The 20566-nt window shown below is 42.4% G+C and overlaps 1 protein-coding gene across 1 annotated transcript in view; it reads left to right on the top strand.

Annotated features, from left to right (window-relative positions):
• PARN (poly(A)-specific ribonuclease) overlaps nucleotides 1-20566 on the top strand; it is a 146961-nt gene that overhangs the window by 108326 nt on the left and 18069 nt on the right. Inside the window, exon 22 of the mRNA XM_012647546.1 lies at nucleotides 13284-13473. Coding sequence (XP_012503000.1) covers nucleotides 13284-13473 — 190 coding nt within the window. The remainder of the gene's footprint in view (nucleotides 1-13283; nucleotides 13474-20566) is intronic.

The raw sequence follows: 20566 nt of genomic DNA, 5'->3' as shown, positions 1-20566 counted from the left end.
TGTTGCCCAGGCTGGACTTGATCTCCCATCTCAGCCTCCTGAGTAGCTGGGACTATAGGCGTGTGCCACCTCACCCACCTCGTATTAATTTTTTACATATAAACATTAGGCTTGACTTTTTAAAAAAATCTAACCAATTGGTTTTGCATTGGAGGTCCAAAGAAACAAAAAGATCTACGTTAATTTCTCCTTAGGATGTGGAAACCCAAATGAACGTTTAGAACAATTTAGAGACACGAACAACTTGAGGCAGGAAAGCTGAACAATGCCAGTATCACTTTTTAAAAAAAAATCTTCTGCTGGCAGAGAATTTCACAGACTCTTTTACTATGCGGGAGTGGCAAAGAATTTGTTACTTCTCTGAATTTTGGGAGTTGCCACCTTCTGAAAGCACTTACTCAGCAAAGGGAAAAGCTCACTCTGCCCTCCCCCTTCCTCTCTCTGCCCTATGCTCCTCCTCTCTCCCTTCTTTCTCTCCTTCTCCCGCTCTCCTGTGTGTGTGTGTGTTTGACTCAAGAAAAATGTCCCTCGGCACGCTTCCTCTCTTTTTGGCAGCCCAATGCACTCGCGTTCAGACCTGAAAGCCTGTAGATGTTATGTCAGCAGCAGCCGCCCTCCACAACAGGGAAACAACTTCCTTAAGGAAGAAGAAAACAGAGGTAGAATAGTCTTTCTAAAACCCTGAAGTACAACAGGAAGTGATTTGGTAATTTTCAAAAGGAGACAAAATAATACAACTGTAGAATCATTGTGTTAAATGCTAAGACAGGATAGGACTTTTAAAATTAATTCTTACTCAGTTTTGTGCCACCATTTGGGGATGTTTGGTAATCCTTCGGGTTTTAGTGGATAGTGTGTAGACAAGACCCACCAATGAAATAAGTGAGTTGTTGGGCACATCATCTCATCAAAGGCAAAGATTAAAATTGACGTGAAAAATAACCAACGTCCTCGTTCTTTATTTCCCATTTGGAGAAGTGTGACTCTTTCTGTCTGCTGCTTTCTGAAGTCAAATATTGCCGGTTATAACAAGTAAATTTCATTGTCCCAAGGCAACCTGTGGTCTGAAGAGAGGATTTCATTCCTTTTCTTACCAGACTGATCTCTGTCCACAGAGCATGGGAAGCCAGGCACAGTGCCAGTGAGGCTCCATGAGGGCATGGAGGTGGCTGGCTGAGTGTTAAAGGAGGTTCTCTTGGCATTTTTGGCATTTTTCCAAATCTTTTCCTTTTCTCTTTTCTTTTCATTTCTTTTCTTTCACTTTTCTTTTCATAGAGATGGAGTCTCACTATGTTGCCCAGGCTGATCTCAAAATCCTAGCCTCAAGCAGTCCGCTTGAGCCTCCCAAAATGCTGGGATTACAGGTGTGAGCCACTACGCCTGGCTCGAATCTTTTTGGTGGTGACAGATCATGTGTGGGGTGTCCTGTTGATGCTATAAAGTTCAGAATGCTCTGCATCTGTAGATGGATTGCAGGGGTGGGGAGTGGAAGAGGTGAAAGGCCCAGGAAAGGGGCTTGTGTTCCTAGCGTAGCATCCGGGTAACCTGGGGGAAGCACAGTGTGCTTCCAGTGCTGGAGCATGGCAAGGAATGGCTAAAGGGAACCATAGACAGAGTTGTCCCATTTACAGTTTATGTGGAATTTCTGTGACTCCTTCCTTAATAGGTTGGGAGAGGCCACTTTTGGTGACTGACACCCTCCTTCCAGGGGTCCTGACTCACCTTGCTGGTGAGATAGGTTAGCCCTGCCTGGCTAATAAGGACCTGTCATTCTCACTGTCTCCCCAGTTCCTCTTCCTTCCTCCAGATTTCACTTGGTTAATAAATAAGCTGAGTCATGAGGCTAAAGTAAATTCTTTTATCAAGTGAAAACCACTTCAAAAACATCTGCAGAGAGACATTTAATGAAAATGTAAACATCCAGCACAGCCTCTCCTATATTAGATTATAAACAGACTTTGAGCTTTGCAACTATTGAAACCTTTAAATCTTAAAACATGTGCTACTCTGGCACGCTTTTAGCATACATGGGTATGGGAAGTGGAAAAGTAGATGATGCTACTTATGCTTTATCTTGTGGCAGATTTAGTGCTTCATAAACAGCTCAACAAGTTGCCAGGGTTACCTAGTCCAAAAGTGTCGTCTTGGTGCTGGTGGTGTATGTGTGTATTTGGTGTGTATTTGTGCCCGGCGTCCGAAGTTCCCGAGAACTAACTAGTCGAGATGAAAGGACCCTGCTTAATCTGACTGTAGACCCAGACCCTGCCTCCGTCCAGTGGCTCAATTACACACAGGCTCCGAATAGGTCGTGTCCTCAAAGTTCTTTTGTTGATTAACCTTTTAGAACACAAAGTGCATTGTTGAATAGAAATGCTGTTTTGAATGGTGGGTGTCAGTGAGCTGTGGTGTGTTTCAGTCTTCAGGTCAGGGCCCGTTAGTGGGTCAGGAAATCAATGCTGGTTGATAGCAGCATAAAAAAAAGAAGAGAGAAAGATGAACAGAACACATCAGAGTGGGTTTTCTGTAGTGACGGTAGGGGGTGTTTGGTGATACTGCTGTGATTGAAAACCCAACGCAAGCTGTAAGCTGCCATTAAAGCGGCAAAGGCACTCAGGTAGGGGAAGTGGTGTCAGCGATGGGTTAAGTCCTGGCCATTTCCTGCAGTCTAGCGCTGTGACATCAGGCAAGTTACTTAACCTGTCTGAGGTTCCCTATTCAAAATAGGCTGTCCTACAGAGGCAGGATTAGAGATAGAAAAGAACAGATTAAGATTAATATATTAGGATAGTGTAGGATTTAGAATAATATGTTCACGATTAGAGATAATATAGCACCTGGTGCTTAGTAACCTCTCTATAAACCGTGATTATTATCTATCTATACTTCTTTATGATATGTATATAAGCAGACCTTGAAGATATAAAATAGCATAACTAAAACATGTGCTATGTAGTCTTCCTTGGAGTGGAATTTATTCAGTGTTCTTGACATTTAGGATCTGCCATTTCACATGATCTAGGAGATCTTTGATTTTACCTTAAATTATTCTTGTGTGGTTGAGACATCAATCTTAATTTTCTCCCATGAAGTGTGAAGAATGTTGTAAATTGCTTAGGCCTTTCAGCTGTCTGTCAGCTTCCTCAAGACTGTTAAATACGGAATTGCTTCTCAACTCCTATTTTAAGTTATGTGTTTCATCTTAAAAAAAAAAAAAAGGTATTCTTCTTTTTAAAAATAAATAAATAAATAACAATTCAAAACTTTTTTCTGAACTCCGTGTGCTCCTACTTGACTCCATCATAAATTCCTTCTTACCTTCTGCCTATCACTACCCCACTTTTCAAGGAGCTGTGTCAGCCCTTGTGAAAACCTTTTTTTGTTTGGCTGGGTTTGAGAGCAGCTGCTCTGTTGACTGCTTTGAGGGGTAGGTTGAAACTGTCGTCAGAAGGACAGCGTCAGAGCCGGGAAGCTCGGGCTTCCAGTCCCAGCGCTGCCAGTTAGCAGTCGGGGCCTTCAGCGGGTTACGCAGCCTCCCTCAGCCTCTGTTTCCTCGTGTGCAAAAGCTCAGTTGTTACCTGCACTGTTAATACCTTGTCAGGTTGTTTTGAGGAGAAAAAGCTTCGGGCAGATTGGTGGCACTCAATCGAAGGTGACTGTCTCTGGCATGAAGACCTGTGGATCCCGTCCATCTTTTCATGATCCCGACTTGCCTTCTCCCCCGACGCTTTCCCTCCTGTTAGGAACTCGCGTGGTCTGCAGCCCGCACCATGCCGGGGTCCTCACTCACTCTGCTCTAGCTGTGGTCCCCACACCACTGAGCTTGTTCTTACCGAGGGCCCCAGCGACCTCCCACCACACCCCAGCAGACAACCTCCTCTCCCAGCCCATCGCTCAGTACACTGCAGTGTGTTCTCGAATCCTTGGACGTCGTACTTGCCACGTTTGTCCCCCTCCCCTTCAGCCCATAACTTCCCGGTCTCCCGTGCCTGCTCTCCCGTCTGCAGAATGACTAAAGGTGGGTGTTCCTCAGAGTTCACTCTGGAGACTTCTTAATCTGTGCCTTCTCCGTTAGAGATTCTGTCCTGTCTCAGGGCTCAAGCTACCTTCGTGCCAGGGATTCCGAAATCGACTCTCCCTGCCTGTCCCATGTTTCCCAGGTACCCCAGAGCCACCATCTACCCCAACCCTGTACTCTGTCTCCTGCTCCCTGGTCCCTAAACAGTGCAACCCTGCACTGCCCAGGCTGGGACTCCGAGGACTGTCTCTCCATTCTGTCTTTTTCTCCGTATCCCCACCTCCTCCATCCTAACTAGCTGCCATCCTTTCTCTTCCTATTCGTTACACTGACTTCCTACCTATCTCCCCAAATCGTGGTCAGGAGGGGGAGATCCCATCCCAAGCTCCTCCTGAGCAAACCTTCAGTGGCTCCCACTGCACTTAGCACGGTGCCTCTACCGGTCACTCCAGCTTCCCTGCCTGGCTTTGCCATTCTGGTCTTTCAGTCCTCAGTCCAGACTGTCGCCTCACTCCAAGATTGGTCACTTCATATTCCTTCTGCCTGGAACACACCTTTGGTATTTTCTACACCGTCTGCTCTCCCAGCCGTCAAGTCTCAGGAAAGACCGGAATGCCATTTCCGTGGGGAAACTGTCCCAGAGCACAGCTCCTCTTCTAACCTCAGCGCAGGTGTGGTGGTCGGTGCTCGCTCTCCCCCACGAGTACTAGGGCTGTGTCTCTCTGATTCACTCATACCCTCAGTTGTCCAGTTTTAGCAGATGGCTTGCTTGTTCACAAATAAACGAATAGATGAATAAATGAACAAGGGAGAATTAAATATACAGTCGCCCTTCGGTATCTGCAGGGGATTGGTTCTGGCACCCTCCACACGTGCCCAAATCTGTGTTTACTCAAGTGCCACGGTCTGCCCTGCAAGCCCGCATTTAGGGAAAGTCAGCTCTCCGTGTACGCAGGCCTCTCATCCCCCGAATACTGTATTTTCAGTCTGCATTTGGTTGAAAAGAAAATCCACATATGACTGGACCTGGGTTGTTCAGGGGTCAGCTGCATTTGTTTGTAAAGCAGCTAGCATAGTTCTTGACATATAGAAAGTACTTAATAAATGGTAGCTTTAATAATTTTTAATTGACTTTTCAGCCTGTAACCATGAAAAAAGAAAAACACCAGGCTGGTTAATCGAAGCAGTGTTCCTTAGTGACATCATCCATTGAATGCCCAGGCAGCTGGCCTGGGCCGTGGGAACTTACAGCCTAGACAGCAGGTCTTCCACCTCCCAGTCAGCCTTTAATGTCCCGTATTTACTGTCTCCTTCGCTGCTGCCCCTACTCATGTGAAAGTCATCATTTCCCGCCTGGGTTCATGCCTAGCTGGGGTTCCTCTGCAGTCCTTTCCTTTCCTTTCTCCTCCTCTAGGTCGTGGGCTGCTCAAGGGCAGGGAACGTCTCTTCCCCTCTGCCGCACCCCACCACCCAGCACTGTGCCCGGTGCCAGTGTTTAGGAATGAATGAATGACATGACTGTTTCAAAAGCAGACTGTAGTGGTATCAGAAGAGTTTGTGAAAATCAGTTAACTAATTTCGGTCTTGGTAAAATCGTGAAAATTTACAGTTCAGACCTTTTGATTTTATACTTGTCAAGATTGCTGGATTACACCCCAATTCTAAATGATAGGGCTGTTCCATGAGCTACTGCAGACTCAAGGGGCCTTGGGCCACCCTCACTTCTGTCACATCACGGCATGATGAGTTTGATGAGTGGCAGCTCACTGCATCTGTATCACTGTGGAATGTCATATATTGACTTGGGCACAGTTCTTTTTGTCTCAGCTGTATGTTTTGTGATTTAATAGCAACTTTAATAGTAACTTCATTCATTAAGCACCTACTATGTGTCTGTGCTATAAGCTTCATATATATACTTCTGTTCCCACAACAGCTTTGTAAGGTAGGTAGAGATGCCCATTTTTTGGATAAAGTAATGGGAGTCTGGTGAGGCAGGTGACTCACTCAGGCAAATTAAGATCTGGGCAGGATTCAAACCCAGTCCTGTGCAGCCTCAGAACCTGTGGTGTTCCCACTTGACTTTGCTGCCTCCCTTTGGGTAGGTTTTAAGTAATTGAACATCACCATTATCTTCTTGTCCGGTTTGTAAAGAGTTTTCTTTGCCACTTCTTTGGCCTTAATTAGAGAGCAGTGAGGTACGGCAACAGTGGCCAGCAGGAATGCCTGTCTTTCTTTAATTGAGGCGGTGGCATGGCAAGAGCACAGAGTCGGGGGCAGCAGAGCCAGGGTCACACATCTGCCCTGTCCTGCCACGTCCTAGCCGGGTGCCGGTGGAACGTTCTCTCCGCCTTATCAGTCAGGCGGAAGTAGCACTATCTGCCCTCGCAGCAGTGGGGTCTGTGACGTTTGTTTGTAAACACTCAGCTGCTCTTGCTGGCGCACTCTGCGCTCTGTGAGCACGGTCCTCTGCGCCTCCTGCGTGTCAGGCACTACAGTGGAGGCCCTGGGAAGGAAGGGAGGGATGAATCCAGCCTCTAACCGCCTGCCTTCATTAGTTCTGTCTGTCCCCTTTACCGGCTTGGATCTCTTTCATTGACCTAGTTTTTACTCTTTGAGCCTCTGTACTTAAAAAAAAAAAAATTACCCTTTGTTGGAGAAGCACCACGGTGTGAGAGAAAGAGTGAGGACAAGGACTCACAAGCCGCAGTTCCTAGCTGTTTCTTCCCAGCATCGCTGCAGGCTGGGGGCCGGTGAGGTGCACCGGTTATTCCTGCCCAGGTGAAGCTGCCCTTTGGATCAGTACTGGGGCCGCTGCCTCTTGTTTCCCGTCCAGGCTTTTTGCTCATACGCCTGGCTTCATCATGGGATTTCTACTGAAAAATTCGTAAATACGTATCCTGGTTCTGGCTTTTTTTCTCTTCAGTAGAAACAGGCTGTGAACAGACATAAAGGCTTTGTTTCTTCCTTCCTTTCTTCCCATAATCATATAATGAATGGGTGCAAAATATCCTGGCATACCCCAGCTGCTACAAAGATGGATACGGTATAGACTCTTCCCTCAGAGAGCACCTGGCCCTGTGTGGGAGAGGGACATCTAAACGTGGGAAATAGTCAGGTTGCAGTGAGAAAGCTGGACAGCGCTAGGTGTCCCTTAAGGGCCCTGTATGGTATACCAGCAAGTTTGGACTTTATCTTGAAGACCCTCAGAGTCTGACAGAAGAGGATGGATCATGTCAGCGGGGGAAGGATGGACTAGAGAGAATAAAAAAGAGGGCTATCATTTTCTGGTCTGGCCTGCCCTTTTGTACCTCTTGGGCACATTAGAAATATCTGCCTTTTACCAAGTTTCTGTTAAATCACTGATTCCTGCACGCAGCTTAGCATCTGCCTATGCCCTTGGATAGGTCGAGAGGAAAGGCATCCAAGATTTTTGTAAATACAGGAAAATGTTCCTAGTGACCCTTAGGGTTGGGTGTTTTTGTTTTGATTTGTTTTTAACTCCTTCCTTTAAAGATTTTTAAAGTTTGTTCTCCTGCAGGATCCATGCTGAACCCTCCATTCTGTATCTGCTAAAATTGGAGAGGTGATGAATCTGTCGTAAACCCAAACCTGATCAAAATAATATGGAATGTGAGCAAACTTTTATATCCAATATATTCATATTTAAATAAGCAAATATATACCAAACAACATTTGGTGTCATCCAGGCATGGGGTGACAACCCAGAGTGACAGTGTGGTACTTCCGGGCCCTGGGCTGGCGGAGGGGAATAAGGACAGGTTGTCTTAAAGGGCATCAGAAATGACACCGTTGACATTTTTAAAGCTCTCAGTGGCGTTAGGGGAGTAGAGTTTGGGTCTGTGAAATAGGCAGAAGTTGCTCTTGGCACACGTCGCTTCTGGTGGGGGGAGACACACTGGGTTATCGAGCAGAGACTCCTTCTGGTGTTTACACAAAGCTTTGTGGGGAGAGATGGGCAGACTCTCTGGTTTTCTTGTAGACAGATGTATGCCTGTGTTAATCCAAATGACACAAACCGGTACCCTTCCAGTGCACGTGGTGTCATGGAAAGAATGTAGACTTTGATTTGGGTCCCAGCCTAAACCCTTGTAATCTTTGGGACCTTGGGCTAGTCACTTCAGATTCTGTTTCCTTATCTATAAAGTCGAGATAATACTTACAGGATTTTCTATGCCTGACATAGAGTAAATAAATGTACAACAAATACTTCTCTTTCTTATAACCATTGAATTAATGAGAATATAGGCAGTTCCCTTAGATGCTGCAAACTCGATGTTTGCTGAGGATAGCCATTGCAGAAAATGCAGGACTAATAGTGTATAACTGCTTCAGCAGTTTCCTAATGTCCCCCACCCCTACCCTCAACAAAAATGCCTTTAGCTGCCTGAGTAAGGCTTGAGAAGTCTGGCATCCCAGCAGCAGTGCTTACTTACACCACACACAACATGCAGGGGGCCCTCCTTCCGGATGACTGCAGACACTGAAACGGGAGTAAACTTTTGGCTGGTCTTAAAGAGACCCTCTCACTTAGACTGTGTTGGAAATGGCCGTTAGTGTGGGACAGGGTAAACAATGGAATACCTAGACATTTTGCTCATTTAAAATGTAATGAACATCTGTGAAACCACCACTCAACCAAAGAACTAAAACATGACTAATAAATCACATCTCCGTCTTGTTCTTCTCCTTCCCATCCTTCTCACTCCCTGCCGGGACAGCCACGCTCTTGGAATGTGTGCTGCTCATTTTCTTGCTTTTTTGTGCGTGTTCTCTCTCATACATACGCTTCTGTGAAATGACTGTGCATGATTTTCCATGTCTTTTGCCCATTTTTCTGTTGTTTCCTTACTGATTTGTAGGCGTTTTTATGTATCCTGCTGCTAATCCTGTCAGTTGTATGCCTCACAAATATCTTTCCCCAGTTTATAGATTGTACTCTGTTTAAAGTGTCTTCTGATGGCCAACAGTTTTGACATTAACGTAGCCAAACTTACGGATTTTTTTTTTTTTTATGGTTAACCTTTTTTGTATCTTCATAAATTCTTCCCTACTTCAAGCTCAGGAATTTCGATAGTCACTTACATTTCTTTTCAAGTTCTCAGAGTTTGCTTTTGACATTTAAGTTCTTCATCCATCTGGAGTGGATTTTTCGGCATGGTGTAAGAATTCAATTTCGTTTTTTTTTTTCCTATGGATAAACAATTTTTCCAGCTTTTCCTTTTCCAGGCTGTTCTGTCAAAAATCAGAGTTTCACAGATGCATAAGTCTTTTTCTAGGCTCTTACTTCTGTATCACTGGTCAGTTTGTTTATCCCTGTGCCATTCCTACACTGTCTTAGTTACTTAGCTTTCTGAGCTTGCAAGGCAATAACAGCCTTCCTGTTCTTCAGAAACCTCTTTGCTATTGTTGGCCCTTGTGTGCTTCCATTTAAATTTTAGACTTCATCTTTCATGTTCCACAGAATAATTGAAGAGCAATTTATATACAATAAAACAACCATCTTTGGTGGGCAGTTCTGTTTTAACAAATGCACGCAATCATGTAACCACCACAATTAAGATGCAGGACAGTTCTGTCAGCCCCCACACTCCCTCATCCTCTTTGTAATCAACTTCTTCCCCCAGTGCCAGCTCAGCTCTAGTCTCTCATAACCACTGTTGCTTTCTGAGATGTTTTTCTTAATTTTTACTTTTAGTTTTTTCAGTGTTTAATTAAAATGTTGGAATTTTTTCCTGGAGTTGCATTAAATCTATAGGTCAATTTAGGAGGGAATCTGCATCTTATGTTAAGTCTGCCTGTTCATAAACATAATGCATCTATCAACTTAGTTCAAGAAATTTTGTTTGCTGATAATGGAAAGTTCTCAAAAAGAAAAGTCTAAACATTTCAAGTGACTGTCTAAAATTCCTAATACAGGAAATATCTTATAATTGTCAACCTAAATAAACAAATTGCATTTAAATACACAACATACATGTGGCACTGTTGCATTGTAAAATATGTGTGTGTGTGTATATACGCATATGTGTAATATATATGCCACCTCTTGGTTCCAGACCAGCTTTGTGGCTTACCTGCAAGACTTCAGGCAAGCTATTTAGTTTCTCTGATGCTCAGTCTTTTTATCTGTATGGTGACTAGAACATCCCTTCCTTGTGGGGTTGTAGTGAAGATTAAATGCTGTAATCTGTGCAAAGTGTCAAGGGACAGTGGACCAGGCACGATGAAGCGGTGAGTGGATGAGACTATTATGTGAGGGGAACTGGTCTCACTCACCTCCAGGGAAACAGGGAGGACTCTGAACGTGTTTGGTTCCCCAGTGGCTTTGACGAAGTGGCAGGACCAATAGATTGCCGATAGATTGCCTTGAATCATTTCCCTGACAAATTTGGAAAAGGTTAGTGTTACCCAGCAGCAGCCTGCTACATGCTGCTTCTGACAGGCGAGCTGGAATCACACAGTTGACAGCCAATTCATTTTGCTGATTCATCCATTAGAGGCGTGGCTTTGAGCCAGAGCTTGGCTTCTAGATTAAAGGCGGAGAGCTGCAAAGCTGCTGGGACTCGAAGGAATGCTGGTAAATTATTGCCACGTGAAGGCCAGCAGTGAAAAGCGGACTGTTATTTGTTTTCCCTTTCAAGTGAGCCTTATTCCAAATGTGCTCAGATAAATTCCCTCACCATGGTCAGAGAGTTGTTTGTAATATTTGTCCATCAGCTGGGAGCTGAATTAATGGAAACAATCAGACACCATTAAACAGATCGTCTTAGCTTCTTTATGACCCTGTCATCACCTTTGCTTTCATGGGGAATATTCACCGAAGCCTCCTCTTTCACTTGGTAATCCAAATTAAACTTGAGAGCGAGATTATTGCAGGAGTCATCTCTTTTGGGCACGCTTGCAAAGTAAACCTTCCAGATTAAAGAATGAAATTTACGGAGGAAAATGCAAGAAGTGCTCAGTTGCCAACAGTTGATATAGAGAGACGATGGTAGAACCTGTGAGTTCTCGTTGTATATCACGTTGATAGATTCATGTGTTTTAGTGGAGAGTCTCAAGCTTACAGGGAAATCACCTCTACATAAAACTGGTATGTGACAGGGTGAGCTTCAAGAGGGCGGGGATTGTGTCTTGTTTTACCCAATACCTAGCATAGGCCATGGGACAAAGACAGTAAGTAATTGCTGGATGGAAGAATGGATGGATGATGTTTGTTGGCTATAAATTGTTGGAAGGCTGGATAAATGAGTCAAAAAATCAGAAATATGACACATAGAAAGTAGGAAAAGTAACTGTTCCAAGGAATAAAATTTTCAAGAAAGGATCCTATTTCTGTGATTCTCTGATATGAGTAACCGTTCACTAGCACATCCCCAGAACTGGCTGCTTTCATGGTTTATCTCCTTGTGAGTGAGTCAGAGCATGCTGTTTTGAGCTCACGTTTCAGTAACTCACTCTGCTTCTTTGGGAAACTGTATAATAGGAAAGTTCTCTAATACTTTGAGGGTCCTTTTTCTCCCCGTTTTCTCTTGAATTCAAGACTGAATATTTGAAAGTACAGCAAACTTCTCATGAACAATTTATGTCTTCTGAAGAAATAGAAGTTTTTTTTCTGTTTTGTTTGTTAGATGACTAAATATTTAGGGCACAACATTCTGGAAACCATTGTTGTGCTGAGAAGTTTTAGTCAAATCTGCTACATGAAGGTTAAAAAGCATTAGGCGTCAGGTGTGTGGAACACTCCTCTGATGCAGTTGTCTTTCCTTGAGGTCCCTGACGTCCCAGAGTCCCTTGTCTGGTTCTGACGTGCTCAAAGCCTGCATGCCCATCACCACTTGCTGCACTTCATCATGCATTCATTCACATAATGTTTGTTGAGAACTACTCAGTACCCAGAACTTTTCTTGGTGCGGGTATACAGTCTTTGTTTCTGATGTCCTGGTGCTTTTGCCCCTATCCAGGTACCAAGACTGCCCCAAGAGCATGGCCAAACTCTTCCTGTCTCGCCGCCAGTGTGGGTACTAACTATTGGCAGTGTTAGTGGGCTAGGAAGAGCATATGCCCAAATCGCATAAGCCAGCACCAGCGGATGGGCAACCACCCAACAGGCCTTCCTGTGGTCCTCCCTCCCACACTACCAGCGTGTTCCATCCACCAACCTCAGAGGAGGAGGCAGCATGGCATTAGAACAAAATTGACCCTGTCTTAGTCTGAAGCATTAACACCAAGGGGGGAATAAGCTCTAGCTCTCAAGTACTCCTGCCAGCCAGAGGCACATGACAGAGAATTAGCAGTCTTTCACAGCGGAAGGAGAAGAGGCGTGTCTCAAGTATCGTGGCGCTGTCTTAAATCTGCAGCGTCCAAAGTGAGGGGCAGAGCAGCAAGGAGGGCCCTGCCACTAGGGTTGGAGCAACCCAGCTTTGCATCCCAGCCTTGCCATTCACCCTGGAGTGGCCCGCGGTAAATGCCTGGCCCCTGCAACCCTGCTTTCTCGTCGGTAAAGACATTCCCTCCCTTGCAAGTGTCTCGTGAAGATTGGACATAAAGTATCAGGCACAGATACACAGGAGACTGTCAGGACCTGACACTGTGATCACCACCAGTGTCCATATTGCTTTTGTTATTTTTGACAAAATAGTGAAGGCTTCCAGTTTTCCTTTACTAGCTTTGTTTATTTTCATTTCTTACACTGAAAATGAATAATTTTCAAGCAGTAATGTTAGCTGCAAATACTTTGAAAATTTGTATTTTACTTACATCATTGCGGTTCTTTACAGTTTACAAAGCACTTTCACACTGTAAGGGAGCTTAGGGAACAATGGCTCTCTCTCTCTTTTGTCCACGTGAGAGAACTCAAACTTGGAGAGTTTATGGGATGCACCCAAGGTCACCTGTCTTCTAAGTCAGAGATCCCCAACCTTTTTTGCACCAGGGACCAGTTTCATGGTAGACAGTTTTTCCATGGACCAGCTAGGGGGAGGGGGACGACGTGCAGCTCAGCCGGTGATGCAAGCAATGGGGAGCGGCTGTAAATACAGATGAAGCTGTACGGAAGCTATGGAACGGGGTGGGCCTCCGTGGCCCGGTCCCTAACAGGCCACAGACCGCAGTTCTAAGTGACAGAGCCAGGGTCAAGCTTAGACCTGAACCCAGTGCTCCTTTGACTGCCTTGGGCCACCTTTCAAAAGTGACATCTTTGTGGTTAGGCCAGACCTTCATAAGGACTTTTTTCTTTTCCTTGTAGCTGTCAATACCAGCAAATACGCAGAAAGCTATCGGATCCAGACCTATGCCGAATATGTGGGGAAAAAACAGGAAGAGAAGCAGATCAAGAGAAAGTGGACAGAAGATGGTTGGAAGGAGGCTGACAGGAAGCGGTCCAACACCCAGTGCATACCCTATGCCCTGCAGAACCACTATTACCGCACCAATAGGTAAGCGTTCTCGGCTGTTGATTTACAGGGGCAGATAGACAGAAAGGATGAAAATGTCCCAAAGGAAGTAACGCCAGCACAAAATTTCACATTAAAGGAACTCTTGGAGATATTTCACTACATTGAAAGTGCTTTTGTTCAGTAGGATGACCTGTTGGAAGTTGATCCAAACTCAGGAGTATGACAATTCACCAAGGCATAGAAATGATGCTCACTCTGTATCGTAAATTATATGACAGGAAGAAGGAAAGCACTGTGCAAACTATGTTTTGTTTTTAACAAAAGCCCATACTTTATTCAGATTTCCTTAGTTTTTACCTAATGTCCTTGTTCTGTTTCAGTTCCAGGGTCCCATCTAGAATACCAAGTTACATTTTTGTCATTATGTCTCCTCAGGCTCCTCTAGACTGTGAAAGTTTTTCAGACTTTCCTTGTTTTTGATAACCTTGACAGTCGTAAGGAGTAGCGGTCAACTGTTCTATACAATGTCCTTCAATTTAAGTTTGTCTAATATTTTCCTAGTGGTTGGGCTACGGTTCTGGGTTTTTGGAGGGAAGACCACAGAGGTAAAGTGCCGTTCTCATCAGTTCATATCCAGGGTACAGGCTGTCAATATCTCTCCTCACTTTTGCTGTTAACCTTCATCACACATATGTGATAGTGTTCCTTAGATTTCTTCATGTAAAATTACTATTCCCCCCTCTGTACTGTCCTGTTTGAAAGGAAGTCACTATACACAGCCACACGTAGGGAGTGGGGGGCTCCACCTCCTTGCAGGCGGAGCATCAACATCAATCATCTGGAATTCTTCCAAGCAGGAGGTTTGTCTCTTCTCCCCGGTTTATTTATTTATGCAATCATTTATATCACTATATGGACATAAGTTTGTTACAGAGAACTAAAACACTAATTCTCAATAGTTTCTAATGTTTTAAATTGCAGTGTACTAAGTAAGTAGTGATTTTGCCTTTTTTTTTTTTTTTCCATTTCTCTATTTTAACCTAGAGTAAGAGAGTTTGTAACATTTTGACAGAAATTTTTAAAGGTCACAAAAATCAATACTTATTGGTAAGATTGCTTTGCACCTTTTCAGCTCATCCAGACGTTTCCCTGGTCCTGCACTACATGCCAGGCAAGGCAAGGACTGGCTGTAGTTTCTAAAGTTCTCTTTAGTTCCCTGATTTGTTTCTGTTTCCTCAGAAAAAGTTCCTTTTTCCTGTCTGTATTTTGGTCTGTTTTGGTTTCTGTCTGTCATGTCGGAAGCTTTATTCAAATATTTGGCTGTTGTTGGCCATCCATTATTATTTAAGAATGAGCTAAAAATTGATGAGAAGCTCTGAGTGTGAAAGCAGATCTCACTGGTGGTTTTTCTGAGTGGGGTGATGAGGTGCAAAGTTAGCTTTGTAATTATATGTCTTTTCTCTGAGGCTTCTTCAGTTTATTTATGGTTTATGCTTGTTATGTCCACATAAGAATTCTCTGCCTAAACTAAGGTCACAAAGATTTTCCCATATTTTTTTCTATCAGTATTATAGTTTTCAGCTTTATGTTTAGGTATATGATCAAGTTAATATTTATATATGGTATGAGGCATGGGTACAAGTTCATTTGTTCCATATAAATGTCCAGTTCAAGCACCATTTTTTGAAAAGACTGTCCTTTCTCTATTCAGTTATCTTGACTCCTTTGTCAAAAATTATTTGGTCATATATATGTGGGTCTATTTCTGGACTATATTCCATTGATCTAGAGTCAGTTTGTCGATTTCTACAAAAAGCTTGCTAGCTCTTTGATTGAGATCATGTTGAATCTGTAGATCATTTAGGGGAGAACTAACATCTTAACTATACTGAGTCTTCCGACCCATGAGCATAGTGTATCTTTTTATTTATTTAGCCTTTTTAAAATTTCTCTCATCAGTATATTATAGTTTTCAGCACACAAATTTTGCATGTGCCTTGTTGTCCCATTTTGCCTTCAGATGCTATTGTATCTAAATATAAAGTCATATATTTTTAAAGTTCAATTTCCAGTCATTCATTGCTAATATAAAGAAACAGTTGATTTTTGTATTTTACCTTGTATCCTTGGACCCTACTAAATTCACTTATCATTTCTAACAACTTTTTGTAGATTATTTGGTATTTTTTGTTTAGACAATCATATTTGCAAATAAGGGCAATTGTATTTCTCTGCGATGGACCATATGAATTTTATTTCTTTCTCTTGCCTTATTGCACGGTTAGGCCTCTAGTACAGTGTTGAATGTAAGTAGTGAGAGCTGACATCTTTATATTATTCCTGATTTTGGGGAGAAAGCTTTCAGTCTTTCAACATTAAGTGTGGTATTGGCTGTAAGGATACAGTTCTTTCAGAGACTGATTTTCTGTTTGCAACTTGGGGAATATAAGCCTGACTGCTGGTGCTCTGGGCACAGACTGGCAGAAGGAAGCTGGAGGCCTCACTTCTCTGTATGTGGGGATGGCTACTCGCCCTCCTCATTCAGTTCATATGGCCTCACTGCCACTCCCCACCACTATACCTGGTGCCTCTGAGTCCTTGGCCTCTGTGAGAGAGTCACTTTCTCCAGAGACTAAACCTGTCCAGCTCCTGCTAGCCTGGGGGAATGCTGTCGCCTGGCTTCCCAGGGATGGGGCGGGCATTCTAGTACAGCCTTTTCTCCTGTTGGCATGGGCCCAGCCCTTATCATCTGTTTGTTTTAGGGCCTGATTTTTGTTGAGATTTCGCAGGACTCTGTTGGGTGAATCAGCCTTTTGTAGAACACTTAGATTTCTGTTTCCTCCTCTATGCACAGCTCTTTAGCACTGTTCTCCCTACTTTCCTCAGAGTGTCTGCAAGGTGAGCTGATACCCCATTCTCTGCTGCTGACTCTCCTGTTCTCTTTGCTTTGGTAGGTGTTAGCCTTTCTCTGCAGATAAATAGTTGTGTTCAATCTCTCATGTTTAACTTCCCGGAAATTTTTTTTAAGTAGTTTATTTTCTGAAATAGTTGGGCTTTCAGTATGCAAGGATGATGTTTTGTTTTTCCTCTATAACCTTGATCACATTACTGACTTGATTAATAAATGCTTTCATCGAAGCCTAAGGTAAATTTTAGGGCAAAAGTAAACTTCATCCTAGCCTTTGAAAATTTCAGATATTCTGAATTCAGCTCCAACCAAATTGTATGTTGAATGTGTTTTTGTAATTTAGTAATTAGTAGTATTAAAGTAATGTATTTCATGTTTGTTATAAATTAATCTTTTCTCTGTTGAATTAAAGTAAGTTAACAATATGAAATTGTTTAAAATATTCAAATAAGTTTCTTGTAAAAAATATTTCTAATTGAATACCGTTGATTCTTTGTAATCTTGAGCCAATTTTTCTCTCACTTAGGCCTCATATTCTCTCATATTCACAAATAAGCTTTATGCCTAGGACTGAGCACATACACAACACATTCGTATTCTCTCTCTCTCTCTCTCTCTCTGTCTCTGTCTCTCACACACACACGCGCGCGCGCACACACAAATGCATATTCTTATTCCACAAGAGATGTCCTTTATTACTGGACAGCTGTCATACAGGCCTTATTTAATGTTCATTTTGTTTTCAAACTCAAATTCTTTATTAGAAGTGAGAATCACAGTTTGTCAGCAATCTCTGAAGGATTGGCTTCTGAACTGAACGTCAGCTGTCTGACATCTTTCCCCCTTCCACCTAGATCATGCCCCGGAACACAGAAACGGTCATGCTCATGGAATTTGAATTCAGCATGAGAGTTTGTGAATTTAATAAAAAGGCACTTTCCAGCTCTCGCTTACTCTGATTTTTCCAGTTCAGTTTGCTGTGGGAGGTAGTTTGACAGTGGGCATTCCTTCATTCCCTTAGCTCTATCTAGTAGGGAATGTGTTTTTATCCAGCCTGGCTGGGGAAGTTGCCCGTACACTGGAATGTAAACTATGTCAATATTATATATAATTCAGGACAAAATAAGCACTTTGGTGTTTGTCACTTGCCTTATTGCTTTTGGGAGAGAGGGCATTCACTTATTACATTTATTTTTATTTTTATTCTTTGAGACAGAGTCTTGCTCTGTCACCCCAGCTACAATGCAGTGGCATCATCATAGCTCACTGCAGCCTCAAACTCCTTGGGCTCAAGCAGTCCTCCTGCCTCAGCCTCCTGAGTAGCTGGGACTACAGGCACGCGCCATGACACCTGGCTAATTTCTCTATTTTTAGTAGATACGGGGTCTCACTCTTGCTCAGGCTGGTCTCAAACTCAAGTGATCCTCCCACCTCAGCCTTCCAGAGTGCTAGGATTACAGGCGTGAGCCACCGTGCCCGGCCTTTCATTTATTTCATCCATTCAACAAACCTTGGCCAAGGACAAGCCTCTGTGCCAGTAGCTGAGAACACAAGGAGTGTAAGATCCTGCTTGTAAGGAACTTACATTCTAGTGGTAGAGAGAGAAAATAAGCAAGTAAAGAAATAAATAAGCACAGACAGAGATGAGTAGGAGGAAGAAAACAAAATGGGGTAGAAGAGTGAAGGTTATAGAGAGAGGGGTTGTTTGGGCACCTCAGGGAATCAAGGAAGCCTTTTCGAGGGGATCTCTTTTCAGTTGAGGGCTATACAGTGAGGAACTGGCCCTAGGAAGGTGGGAAGGGGGGCTGTTATAAAGCAGTTCCAAGAGCATTGGACTTGGAGTGCAGTCTCAAACCCACCTGGCTAGCCACACCACCTGGGAGAAGTCACTCTTTCTGAGGATGAGGTTTCTTTTCTGCAAGATGGGAATGTAGATATAATACTTGTTCAGCTTCCAGTAGTTGATGCAAGTATCAGACAAGAGAACGTTGTGAACAGCAGCCCTTTAAAATGAAAATTGGTTATTATTTTATCCAGCAGCGTAAACCTTCCAACCAGCTAACGGACTGACTCTACCTGTCTTTAAGACTTCCTGTAGCGCTGCAGTAATCCAGGCAGTGTGGTGCTGGCGTAAGGAAAGACAAGTCGACAGCGAAACAGAATAAAGTCCAGAAATACAATCACACGTGTGTGATCAGTTGATTTCCAGTAATGTTTCCATGCAAGAATTCCTTCCTGGCATTGCTAGGGACATTCGTATGTTATACCAAATCATGAGAAAAATCAGTTGAGAAATCAGGAAAAATGCCACAAGAATTAAAGTTTTAACAGTCAACATGGGCATTACTAGGTTGAAGGAATTCACTGGCATCAGGTCAAAAGCAAAAGCACAGTCAGCGATACATGGAGTCAAAGGGTTAAGGTCAGCATTTTCAGGAGCAGGACAGGAACATGTGGGAGAAAAGGGGTCACAGTCAAATCACCCAGTTTTGCTTGTCAGTGTCACCATGTTACAAGTATGTGTTCGTGGCCCCGTAGGCTGCTAACAGTGAGTCATTCGTATCTATAAAAAGCTATTAAGTTTATACACATTAGTCCACTTTATAAAACTCCTGCAAGTCTTGGCTTTGAGAAATAATAAGTTTTGGAAGTAGTCCGAAAATTGGTAATTTTGAAACATGATTCTGTGTAATACTGTTAACCTTGCTAGGATATCCAAATGTTACCTTATCTTCTCAGAATCCAATAATACTCGCTGGTGTTTTCCAGTGTTTGAATATTTGATGTAGGCTACAGTTCTTTACAAATACTTTTACAGAAGAAATGTAAGGAGAAGATACATAAATATCATTGTAGAATACTCCATCGTGAAGTCAGCTGATATAAAATCTGAATGAGAAAAAGCAGTATCAATTTTAACAGCAAAGCGAAGTCAAGCAGATAAAGTATTTTCATCACTGAAAAGGAAATGAGCTTGTATGAAGCAGTACCTAGTTTAATGCCCAGCTTCAATTTGCTTTGGACACACTCTGAATAATTTAACCAACATCAGCATAACATGAAAGAAACTTCTACTTTGGCATATTTTTCACAAAATTAGTATTAACAATTAACGCCTATGTGTTTTAAAATATCATTTAAGAATACTTATTTTTCTAACATAAATATAGCAAACAGAATAACTTTGAAATGTTAAATATTTGTGGTATCTTTCAATTTTTAAATGATGTTTATTTGGTACCCATTCAGTGCTAATGTATTCTTTTAATGTTTTCTGTTACCAAATGTCTGTATTAGGTAGTGGTTATATTTGCATATCATTGAAATATATAATTTTTTACAATATATTGGTTCATAATAGTAACCTATGCATGTATCATTATATCTTACTTTATAGAACTGACCCTTGAAAATATAACCCTACCACAGAAAAGTGATTCACTGTTTACGCTATCCTGTTATTCAGAAACAGCAATAAAGTACTATGAAAAGCACAGAATAATTTATGATTTGGGAGTTTTGACTTCTTACTTCCAACTCTTGAAGTTAATGGCTGTTGAGAATTTGGAAAAACTAAAAATTCGTGACAAAGGTGCTGTTAATCCAGTAGCACAGGGTAGTTTCATCAACAAATAGTACTGAAATAATAGAAGTGACATTTTTTTTAAATGAACTTCTGTTTTTACATTACACTATATACAAAATGAACTTGAGATGACACACAGACCTAAATGTAAGAACTAAAACCCATAACATTGCTCGAAGATGAAAGAAAATCTTAGTGCCTTGGATTAGGCAAAGATTTCTTAGATATGACAACAAAAGCATGAGCCATAAAAGAGAAATAGTGATAAATTTGACTTAATCAGAATTAAATATTCATTTCTTCAAAAGATACTATTAAGAAACTGTGAAGAGAAACCACGGACTAAGGGGAAAAAATTATAAAACACATATCTAAGAGAGTAGTTGTATTGAGGCTACATGAAGAACTCTTACAACTCCATAATAAGAAAACAACCCAATTTTTTAAAAAGGGGGATGAGGATAAAATATTTCAACAGGTACTTCAAAGAAGATACACAAGTGGTTAATAGGTTGGCAATTTCCTATAAAGCTAAATGTACATCATAAATGTTTGTTTATATATCATCCAGAAATCCTTCTTCTGTGTATTTATCTTAGAGAAATAAAGATTTACATTCACAGAAAAGCTTTTACACA

This window comes from Propithecus coquereli, unplaced genomic scaffold (genome assembly GCF_000956105.1).
Source record: "Propithecus coquereli isolate 6110/MARCELLA unplaced genomic scaffold, Pcoq_1.0 Scaffold27, whole genome shotgun sequence".
Classification (NCBI taxonomy): Eukaryota; Metazoa; Chordata; class Mammalia; order Primates; family Indriidae; genus Propithecus; species Propithecus coquereli.
Note: the sequence above shows the minus strand (reverse complement) of the source record. Positions and strands in the feature narration are given on the sequence as shown.